This window comes from Plasmodium fragile (genome assembly GCF_000956335.1).
Source record: "Plasmodium fragile strain nilgiri unplaced genomic scaffold supercont1.12, whole genome shotgun sequence".
Taxonomy (NCBI): domain Eukaryota; phylum Apicomplexa; class Aconoidasida; order Haemosporida; family Plasmodiidae; genus Plasmodium; species Plasmodium fragile.
Window position 1 is genome coordinate 286,183 of NW_012192592.1, and position 11,562 is coordinate 297,744.

Below are 11,562 nucleotides of genomic sequence, written 5' to 3' on the forward strand. Positions count from 1 at the left end.
AGTGAAGTTAAAAAAAAAAAAAAAAAAAAAATACCATATGTGAAACGAAAAAAAAAAAAAAAAATTGTAGTGTTAGATCGGTAGCACGTATGCCGCCATCAAGTTTACACGTATTCCTCGTAGGTGTTTCGTGTAGGCACTTGCGCCGCTGTTCAAGCTGCTGTTCAAGCTGCTGTTCGTGCTGCCGTTTGCATACACGTGGCTTTATGCAAGGCATATGCCGCGCATCTATGCCCCCCCTGATGGTACACCGAGGTGGCAAAAAAAAAAAGGTATAAATAAAAAGGGGGAGCCCCGTGGCTGCCGCAAAAATGCAGTTCAAGAGGGGGGAAAGGTCGAAAAATAAAAGGCACGCCAGGCGCAGATCATGAAGTGGCACTGCAGTTTCGCGAATCATTTTTTTTTTTTTTTTTTTTTTTACTCCAACTCTTTGTAAACTGCTAAGCGCAAGCAAATTCACAACGCAAAAAAGAAAAAAAAAGAAAAGAAAAAAGGATAAGTTAACGAACCAAACAGTTAAATTAAAAGAAGGCATAACCTGAGTCATCATCACCGAACCCCTTCCGAAGCCTTTTTTTTTTTTTTTTTAGTGACGGGCGACGCGAGCCTGCAAATGGCAAAAGTGGGTCACGGTAAACCCTGAACAGGAAGAAAAGATTCCCCTCTGTTGGAAACTTCCACGGCAGTTCAAACGGTTAAAAGTGAAGGAGAAAGCAACATTGGGCGAGGCAGCTCTGGGCGAGAAGCAACCGTTGTTTTGAAGCTTCGGCAGGGAAAGCCCAACCTGTGCACATATAGAATCCCTCAAAGATTATGATTCGCACGGAAGCGAAAGAACAACAGTCGCAACCACCCATCTCGCATTTGCAAAGTTTGGGTCTCACCACGCAACCAGGGGGAATGAAAATTTTCTCGCAGACTAGGACAGAGCGAGAAGACGAGGAAGGGAAGTGGTAAAGAGGGAGAAGGAGGTGTTAGAAAGGGAATTTCTAAGTGGAGTTTCCAAACGAAGAATTCACCCCCCTCCCCTTCTACATAAACAGGTAGCGTTAGCGTATTCTGTACGTCCCACCCCACCCCCAACACATACCCCGCACACCACGTTACCGCACGGCTCTTGTCCGCTTCGCTGCACTTCGCTTCGCTCGACGTCGCTCCGCTCCACTTCTCTTCACCCCCTAACGGTTTGCTCCCCAAAATGAGTAAAAATAAAAAGGGGAAGAAGAAGGACGACTTGGATGCGATCCTTGCTGAGTTAGGCTTTGACGATAAGAGGGAAGATGAAGTGAAAGACGAGAAGGAAGTGAAAGGACCAGAGGCCAATGGCGAAGCAGGTGGTGGAGGTACCCCTGCTGGGGCACAGGAAAATGAAGCAACAAAAATGTCCAAGTCAAAAAAGAAAAAGGAAAAGCTAAAGCAGAAAAAGGAGCAAATGAAAAGCAAGGAAAATGAAGAGGAGGGAGAACAAGGAGAGGCAAAGAAGGGAACGGCCGATCAGGCCGCCGATGCAGCCAACGCAAATGAAGACGCTAATGAAGCTGCCAATGACGCGGCCAAAAAAAATAAAAAAAAGAAAAAAAAGGATAAGGAAAAAACCAAGCATCAAAAAGCCACGTCAGGGATGTCTGAAATGGCCAAGGCAGCCGCGGAAAGACTTAGGCTACTAAAAGAATATGAAGAAAAAAAAAGGGAAGAGGAGAAGAGAAAACAAGAAGAGGAAGAAGAACGAATTAGAAAGGAGGAAGAAGAAAAGGAAAAAAAACGACTAGCTAAATTGGAAAAAAAAATGCAATTAAAAAAGGAAGGAAAATTGTTAAGTGCAAAGGCAAAGGAAGAAAAAAAAAAAAAAGAATTATATTTACAAACCTTGAAGGAGTCCGGGGTGTTGGTCGAACCAAAGGAAAAAGCCAAAGCGGAAATTATCAACATAGACCTCAACAAAACGAAGGCTTTCCTAAAGAAGAAGAAGAACAAAACAAATGCTAACGCAAGTGGGAACGCAAATTTGAATAACAACGCGGAGGGAACTGGAGGTGCTACTACACCCCAGGGGAGCAAACTAGTTAACGCACTAGCACAGGACGACGCAGAAACAAAGAAAGTCGACCCTAAAGAAATTGTCGTGGATGACTGGGAAGATTTCCTCAACGTGGATGAAGAGAACAAAAAAGAAAAGCAAACAGCCAATGAACAAAAAAGTAATGAAAAGACCGACAAGGAAAAGAACAAAGCAAAGGAAGCCAAAGGGTCAGATGGAAAAAAAGGAACAAAGGGGGATGCAGTTACCACTAAAAAAGGAAAGAAAAAAACTGAGACTAGTAAAAGCAATAGTAACGAAAAGAATAACAACGCCCAGGATGACTCAGATGATGAGAGCGAGTATAGATCAGCCATTGTGTGTATATTAGGTCATGTGGACACAGGAAAAACAAAATTATTGGACAAGCTCCGACATACAAATGTACAAGATAATGAGGCGGGAGGAATTACGCAACAAATTGGAGCGACATTTTTCCCCAAGGATACCCTAGATAAGGAAATAAAAAAAGTGGATGAAAAAATAAAGTGCATGTCGAAGGGAATTATGATTATTGACACCCCGGGACATGAATCATTTTACAATCTGAGGAAAAGAGGCTCCTCCCTTTGTGACATTGCCATTCTAGTGATTGACTTAATGCATGGGTTAGAGCAACAGACGAAAGAATCCATTCAAATTTTAAAACAAAGAAATTGCCCATTCGTTATTGCATTGAACAAAATTGATAGACTGTACATGTGGAGCAAAAATGACTGGTCTCCATTTAATTACACTTTTAAAAAGCAAAAGGAAAATACACAAGAGGAATTTCAGGATAGGCTACAAAAAATACTTAATGAGCTAGCCGAACAAGGATTAAATTGTCACTTGTACTGGGAAAACCCCAACCCTCGAAAATACGTTTCTATCGTACCAACGAGTGCAATAACGGGGGAAGGAATTGCTGACCTGATTATGATTTTAGTTAAATTGACACAAAACTTTATGCTTAAAAATATTGAATACCACGATAAATTAGAGTGTACTGTTTTGGAAGTAAAAAATATTGAAGGGCTAGGAACAACCATTGATGTAATTCTCACGAATGGGGTGCTGAAGGAATCTGATACCATCGTCCTGTGTGGTATTAACGGACCCATTGTCACAGTTATTAGAGCTTTGTTAACCCCACAACCGTTAAAAGAGCTAAGAATAAAAAATGAGTATGTGCACCACAAATCGATTAAAGCGTGTATAGGAGTGAAAATTTCTGCTAACGGACTGGAAGAGGTCCTCTGTGGTACTTCCTTATTCGTTGCAAACAACACAAACGAAATTGAAGACTACAAAAAGAAAGCCATGACAGATGTATCGGATGTGTTCAATCATGTTGATAAAACTGGTGTAGGTCTGTACGTCATGGCTAGCACCCTGGGCTCGTTAGAAGCATTACTCATATTTTTAAAAGATTCCAAGATCCCCGTTTTTGCAGTCAATATCGGAACAGTGCAAAAGAAAGACGTGAAGAAAGCCAGCGTCATGAGGGAAAAGGGAAAGCCTGAGTATTCAGTCATCCTAGCCTTTGATGTTAAAATTGATCCTGAAGCAGAAAAGGAAGCACAAATTTTGGGAGTAGAAATTATGCAGAAGGATATTATATATCATTTGTTTGATGCGTTTACAAGTTATATTAAAAAAATTGAAGAAGAAAAAAAACAGAGTAAGCTAACTGATGCCATTTTCCCATGCGAACTCTCCATTGTCAACGATTGTGTATTTAATAAAAAGGATCCCATCGTTATTGGAGTTAAGGTTGATTGTGGAATTTTGAAAATTGGGACCCCACTTTACATCCCTGAGAAAAGCCTTAAAATAGGAAATGTTGTTAGCATCCTCTTGAACAAAAAAACATGTGAAAAGGCCAAAAAGGGGGATGAAGTTTCTATTAAAATTTGTGGAGAACCACACATCACTTTTGGAAGACACTTTGATTTTAACCAAAAGATTTACAGCAAGATTACTAGGGAAAGCATTGACGTCTTGAAGGAGTACTTTAGGAGTGAGTTAACTATGGAGGACTGGAGACTCGTCGTGCAGCTCAAGAAAATTTTTAACATTATCTGACCCCCACAACGCGCGCCGGCGCAGCATCCACGTCCACCACGGTGTACCTCTTTTAATGGGTCACGCAGGTCGAGTGGTCGTTTCGAGGTGATCTCTTCGAGGCGGTCTCTTCGAGCTGATCTATTCTCGTTTCTCACCCCATAAATTGGCCACGTGCTTCCGCCTATTTGTGCGTAGGTACGTGTGCCCATACATATTATCAAACACGTGTGCACGCCTTGTGTTTTTCCGCCGTGTGCAAACGGCCTTTCTCTTGTTTCAGCGCACCGCTGCACGCGCAACTCCCTTCCCTCCCTTTTTATCATCTCCAAAAAAAAAAAAAGGCCTATTTGAAACGTTTACCATTTATATGCTGTATTCATTCGCGTGCGTACCTACGTGCGCCGCTGCATGGTTGTGTCATTGTATCATTGTAAAAACGACAACAGTTAACATTTGAAATTTTTTAATTCACATTTTTAATCGACATTTTTAATGAAAGAAAATGTGGGTCGCCCTTTGAGGTAATGGCATGCCCGCGTGCACATTCAGCCCTTTGGAGGATTCCCTCGAAAAATTCACAAACGGGATGGTCGACCCTTCGAAAATTTCTCAACAGGGGAATATCACACACCGAACGTTGCAGTGGTTTAGCGGTACTCGATTAATTGTATTTACCGACTTGCTTTTTTTTTTTTTTTTTTAAATGAGGAATGTTAGAAGCACCCCCTCTGTTGGCATTCCTCACAAGGTTCTCCGTCCTGTCTGTTTGCCCGTTTGTCTGTTTTTTTTTTTTTTTGTTCCTTTTTTGCCTGAACAGGTCAGGTAAAACAGTTCAAATGGTAAATGCGGGATAAAAAAAAAAAAAAAAACAGGTAAATGGACAGCCAAATGGGCAGGCAAATAGATGAATTGTGTACCAAAAGGAGACCTAGCGAAAAGTTTCTACAAAATGGTCAGGACGTTAAAAACGAGTGAGGCTGCTCTAATGAGCTTCACTCTTCCAACACGTCGTTGCGTAAAAACGGTAACGTACTCTCGCAGGTTTAAAAGGAAAGGGTGCCCCAACACTGTGGCAGCAATTTTTTTTTTTTTGCAGAAAAAAATAATCGATTCCCCCTCGCGTGATACATATTCCCATGTTATTTTGCTGCGATGTCGGCTCAGGCAGTCCAGCTAGCTCTCTCTCTCTCCACACAAAGCGATGAAGCGGTCGTTATTGTGGCTGTGCGCGAGGTGTCCACCTCCACAATCGCGTACTCATAAGGGTGGACACCAATTGGGAGCACCATAATGGCGAATCCCGTAGCCCAGTGCACAAATTTAAGAGTACCCCCACTTAAGCTAAAACGGTTAACTCGTATGTAAAGAACATTTCCCTCCCGTGCGTGCACACATGTCCGCAAAAAGAAAGGTTCCCATTTTGAAGGACCGCCTGATTTGACTACCCAACGTGACTGCCACATGGACACCCCCCACACGTGGTACTTAACCTCCGCTCGCAAATCCCAAAACTAAGCGACATTTTTTCCTTCACCACGCAGTCATTAACACGTACAGAAAAAAACTACACAGAAAGAAATTCAGCTAAACTTGAACTTTGGCCAAAATGGATATTACGGATGTGGACTTCTTCACTCATGTGAGTGGTCTTCGGAGTGGGGGGGTCCTAGACATATATTCCAAGGGGTACGAAAAAAAAAAAAAAATGCAGAATATATACGAATAAAACGGCACGTGATGCGAAGCAATGGAGAAACGTAACACAAAATGGCGACGTACTGGGGGGGATCGCCAAACGATCGTGCCGAACCCCACTTGGGGATGCCCCCTTTTTTTTTTTTTTTCAAACCTGTTTGCTACCTCGATGTCTTTCCCCCTTAGATGGTTTGAGTGTCACAAGAGCCTAGTCTCAATCAACCTCTACCTCCACTGCAACAGTGACATGATGGACACCATCGGGGACGAACGGGTGGACGCCCTCGTGGGGCAGGTACATGCAATAACCATCTAAGCAGATAAGCATCTTTTTCTCCAATGCAGTGATGAATACTGCTATGCACACATATGTATAATTTACCTCCCACGTGGGAAGGACTCCATCCTTCTGCACATTTCACCTCCCCCCTTGCAAAGTTTGAAACACTGCTTAGGGAATTAATCACCACCTACTTTGTTCGATTTCTCCACTCGGAAGAACTAACAAAATGTAGTAAAGACAAATTATTGCCACAGAAAGTTGGGGAAAGCGAACTGCACAGTGCCAGCGGAGGTGTAAAAAACGGGGATGACGCAACTGCGCAGAATCGCATCTCCAGTTACATATCGGTATGGCTCCTACACCCTCTCCTACATACGTTCGCAAAGAGGAGAACGTCTCCCCGTGTAACTACCGCTTCCGCACTGAAGCAAGGCCCTTTTTTTTTTCCACTTAACCCACTGTATCGCCCCCCCCCCTCAGCTGTACCACGAAGTGACATTACTAAACATCTTCGAGAGGATTCTATGCACAGATCACGCATATGACAAGATAGACAGCCAAATGATAAACCTCTTTGCGTACATTTACTCCAATTTGGTGTCCTTCCTCAAGAGGTAGGAGATGCTCGAAGCGGTCGCTCGTCAGTGTTGATCGGACGGTCGCGGAACAGATATCTCAACGCATGTTTAAAATTTTTTTTTTTTCCCCCCCGTTTAGCAATTCGGAGGAGTACTTTGTCAAGCCCATAAGCGAGATGTCCATAGACGAGGTCACCAGGAGAGGGGACACAAATGGCGCGTCATTTGTTGTAACCCCCCCTGCACATCACAATATATGAGCTGCCTCACTTCCCCTTCTGCAGATGCTGAGGGAAGAAAACGACAAGTCACAAAGCATAGACCGGCTGAAAATTTACATCAGCGTTATCAACGCCCTGAGGAATATAACGGACAGAATTCATTTGCTAAACAACACAGTCATCAACAAGATCGTGGACTACGGTTAGGGAACGGGGGGGAAGGCATTCTCATTAGCTGCTTCCTAAGCAACCTTTTTCCTCACCATTTTGTGCTGAAGTGGGGTACAATACAGGTGCCCTTTTCCCCACCCCTCAGACATTTTGCTAATTCTAATTCCCCTCCTGGAGAAGAGACCGTGGGCATACGACAACTACGTGTTTGAAGGGAATGAGTAATGTGATACCCAGCGCCGATCTACTTAAGCGCACTGATGAGAGTATACACGTGCATATGCACATGCGTGGGTGCATAATGGATATCCCCACACACCGTATACGTTCACACGTACAATACATATACATGCAGGTGGGTTAAACGGGAAGGCAGCACCTTATGTACGATTGAGAAACAGGTACAGGCAATGAAAAAGAACAAGTGCGGATAGTGAAGTGTACTCTTTTTTCTTCTTCTTTTTTTTTTCCACCTTCATATGGAGGAAAATATATCCTCTTCACTGAACTGCACACGGCGTCTACTCCCCCTCCCCCCCCCCGCAGCTGTGGCTGATACTTTACTCCCTGATATTGACAAGAAACTGCCAAGAAAAGTAAAAAAAAAAAAAATTAAAAAAATCACTCTGAGGGGAGAAGCTACACACTGGATTAAAGATTATACAAAATCACGTATGTCTACATGAATTGTCTCTTCCCTTCTTTTCACTCCTGATAGGTACGAAATGACCAACTATAGGAGGAACAACATTTTGAAGGTACACATGGGGGTGGGTGTGCATCGTTGGGGTAATCAGCCTTTGCTCCACCGCGCCCATCCTACCGCTTCTCTCCCCACCCTTCAGCTCCGGAAGTACATGAACGACACCTTGCACGAGCAGCTGCCCCCCATGAAGACCCTGCACACCTTCATCGAGGTAAAGCGCGAAGCACAGCAACGGGAGGGAGGCAGACAAATAGGCTAACGAACGAACTGACTGCGAGACCATCCCCTTCTCACCAACTGCAGCACCTGTACATCTCCAAGAGCATCTTCCCGGAGAACAAGAACTCCTACCTGATCATAGACATGGTGAGTCAACCCCGCAAAAAAAAAAAAAAAAAAAAAAAAAAGGCGAAATAAAAAATGGCGAATTATGCTCAACAGAAGAATAAAGGTTGCCCCTTCATCGCCGCTGCCCTTTTCACTCTGAACAGGTGCCGGAAATCTTTGAGGAAATCAAAGAAGACGTGCTGAAGAACAAAAGGAAATTAGAGTCCCTGCTGAGTACCGTCACCATCGAGAGGGACCTTCTGGGCAGCATATCCGACATGTACCTCTCGGTGTATGAATTTGACCAGCAGGCTGGGAAGGGCGCAAAGAAGGGTAACATTCTAAAGGAAGCAAACGACGCAAACAGAGAGGGCAGTAACGCCCAGCAGATGAGCCGAAAAATGTGTTCCAGCAGGACAATACTACCCCCTCGCTTTCACTTCCAAACCCAATTTCAGACACCCAGGGCGGTCCCCAATCGAGTGACAAAAAGGGCGCCGACTACAAAGGGGGAGAAGCATCAGCCGAGGGTGAAGAAAAGGAAGAGTCTTTCCTCTGTGATAGCTGCAAAGAGATTGTAATTAAACAAAAAAGAGGGAAAAAAAAAAAAAATGTCTAGCTGGAAAAAGGGCCCCCTATATCATCCTTTTCTCCATTTTCCCTCTTCAATTTTGTGTCCCCTTTTTTTTCCCCCCCACCCCCTTCCAGGCCGAACTACAATGCTCGCAGTGCAAACGGGCGTACTACTGCTCGAAGGAATGCCAGGTGTGTTTGGTACAACATGAGAAAGGGAAAATTTGTGCACAAAAAAATAACACACAAATGTTTCGTCCCCGTCGTATATCTCTCCCCATTTGTTCTCCCCTACCTGTGCCGCGACGCAGATGAAGGATTGGTTTCACCACAGAGAGGTCTGCTCATACGTGACATAACATCAGCCTCCAATTATACAAAAAAAAAAAAAAAAACAAGAGGTGGCGCAGAGGCATACACGGAGTTGGTTCTTACATGAACAGTTGAAGACCAGACAATAGCAAATATGAAGAAAGGGACACGTGTCAATGTTGGTGAAGGGAAGAACGTTGCTTGTGCGCGTAGCCACTACGTCCAACTACGCATCCCAGGAATCAAAAAAGGGGAGGCCACAAAAATGTGCGTGTGTGCCAAACGCCTCGTAGAAGCGATTAACTCGTCACACAACTATTTGCTCAAAAAAAAGGAATGCTGTACAAAAAAAAAAAAAAGAAAAAAAACAAAAAAAAAAAAAAAAAACTTTGCGTGATGACATTTTCGCACTCGCTGGTGGGACGCTATTCAAACAACTTCACCCTGCGCGTTGAGGCAGCTGACAATATTGGTTCTGCAGATGGGACATGCTTGGCTTTTGTACAGCCACTTGGTAAGACATCCCACGTGGAAGAAGTGCCGCTTGTCGCAGGGCATCATCATGACATCATCGCTGCGCACATAGTTCATCATGCATATGGAACAGATCTCTTCATCGTCCCCGCAACCGTCCCCGTAACCTTCCACGTGATCGTTGTCCCCCCCGTGATGCGAACTGTCTAGCCCATTGGACGGTTCCTCCGAGCCAGGGAAAGGCACTTCCCCCGGGGTCTCTCCCCTATTAACAAAAAGGTCATAATGGTCATTTGACTCATTACTTCCCTTAAGAGGATTTAGCACTTCCCCCACTTGATCATCACCATGGAGGGATGCATTTGTTACACCCAAACCATCTCTGAGTTTTTTTTTTTTTTTTTCCTTTTCCTCTCTATTGTCTTTCCTCTGCATGACCCTCTTGACCTTATGAAAAATAACTTCAAAGGATGGTTTTTTTAATTTTTTTTTTTTTTTTTTTTTTTTTCTCTTCATTTTGCCCATTACGCACAAAGTCTATATCGCTATACTTCAAGACAGTCAATTTACTTATAATATTTTCTGGTGTCGGAATTCGATCATTTTCATCAACAGACAAATTTACAATGACACAAATAATTATGGACAGGAATAACCCTAGGCAAATATAAAACAGCAGGGGTACAAAGTACAACGTGATGGTAACATAATAATATATTTTTATAAACTTCAAAGCTACTGTGCTAAAGGAACATTTGTTTTTATAAAAATGGAGTAGGTGAAGACATGACAACACCAACAGCAAAGTTAAGGAGTTAAATATTTTAATTAAATATATCACCAGACTTTTCAGCCCTTCATTATTTTCTATTGCTTCTCTTTTCTTTATCCTCACAATTGTTAAATGGACGTGACAGATGGTTTTAACCCATATAGCTATCGCCAACACACGGTTGTAATAATCACACTCCTCACAGGGGGTTAAAAAGAAGTATAAGCCCATGCTCACCAGTCCTAGGATGCTCCCTAGCAGCACCAGGTGCAGCACCGTCGTCAGGTACCTGTACATTGTCGTTTCGGGGGGACACATTTCGATGTAATTCCCTGCGGAGAAATAAAAAAAAAAAAAAATGTGCAGCGAAATAAACATGCGAGTGTGTTACCATTTGGGAGGGGCACGTGTTGCGGGCACTCATCCTGGGCTTCCTTCAACAGAGGAGACCAAGCTGGTCTTTTTCTCACCGCTGCCACTCGTGTTATCCACGTCTTCATTCATTTTTCCTGCACAGTGTAGAGTTTTTATATGGATCAATTTCAGTTTCGTGCGACTGAAGCGGGGTGGTACTGACTGCGGCAGATGTGTTTACACCCGAGCCGTGTTTTTCTCCTTCGAGTTATGACAACTCGTTCTTCCACGTCTTGGTCCGTCCGTCCCCTTGTGCGTCTCTTCCTGTTGTTCCCTTCGGCTTGGCCGATTTGCCCTAAATTCATTTCTGCTCGCCCCAACCCAGCACCATTCCTCGCCACTGCAACAGGCTGTGCGATGGGCGGGGACAGGGGGGGCACTGTCGCGGAGGAGGTCAAGTTAGGGCCGCAATTCAGTGTAAAAGCAGGCGCACAGGCTTGTTACCTTCTGCGAACACGGCCTCCCCCTTTCCAGGCGCTCATGCGAACACATGTACCCACAAGCTTACGCACATATTTACTTGTATTATAACATGCACAATATCCTTCCTCCATGTAAGTCATTTACTTCTCTTCGCGAAATGCATTAAAAGGAGAAGTGACAACGTGTAGGGACTTCTAACAAGTGCCAAGTCGTAACAAGTGACAATGTGGTAAAAAAAAAAAAAAAAAAAAAAAAATGGGCTCGTGTTTGTGGTTTGCGTTTGCTCACTGGTAAACTCGGCATGCTGAAAAAGTGCCCGCGCGGAATGGAAGGGGCGCTACATATAAAAAGGGGGAAATGTCACGGTGTAAAACTTGCGCCGTGTAAGAGGTGCGCTGTGTAAGAGGTGCGCCGTGTAAAAGGGTACGCCGTGTAAAAGATACGCGGTGTAAAAGGGTACGCCGTGTAAAAGATACGCGGTGTAAAA

General features: G+C 43.8%; 3 protein-coding genes across 3 annotated transcripts; 2 read left to right on the plus strand and 1 right to left on the minus strand.

Annotated features, from left to right (window-relative positions):
• Positions 1-1,198: 1,198 nt before the first annotated feature.
• Positions 1,199-4,144, plus strand: AK88_01427 (translation initiation factor aIF-2; the record flags this gene model as incomplete). The annotated part of the gene is made up of 1 exon (XM_012479062.1): positions 1,199-4,144. One exon carries the CDS (start codon positions 1,199-1,201, stop codon positions 4,142-4,144), a length of 2,946 nt encoding a protein of 981 aa, XP_012334485.1.
• A 1,588-nt stretch (positions 4,145-5,732) lies between these two features.
• Positions 5,733-9,039, plus strand: AK88_01428 (uncharacterized protein; the record flags this gene model as incomplete). The annotated part of the gene is made up of 16 exons (XM_012479063.1): positions 5,733-5,812; positions 6,008-6,116; positions 6,260-6,451; positions 6,585-6,718; positions 6,822-6,873; positions 6,967-7,105; positions 7,220-7,295; positions 7,430-7,475; positions 7,621-7,670; positions 7,793-7,832; positions 7,920-7,991; positions 8,084-8,146; positions 8,272-8,440; positions 8,566-8,684; positions 8,816-8,872; positions 8,992-9,039. The coding sequence occupies 16 exons, from the start codon at positions 5,733-5,735 to the stop codon at positions 9,037-9,039; spliced, it is 1,446 nt and encodes a 481-aa protein (XP_012334486.1).
• A 382-nt stretch (positions 9,040-9,421) lies between these two features.
• Positions 9,422-10,742, minus strand: AK88_01429 (uncharacterized protein; the record flags this gene model as incomplete). Its single annotated transcript, XM_012479064.1, has 3 exons — positions 9,422-9,927; positions 9,995-10,570; positions 10,709-10,742. The coding sequence occupies 3 exons, from the start codon at positions 10,740-10,742 to the stop codon at positions 9,422-9,424; spliced, it is 1,116 nt and encodes a 371-aa protein (XP_012334487.1).
• Between the last annotated feature and the right edge of the window lie 820 nt (positions 10,743-11,562).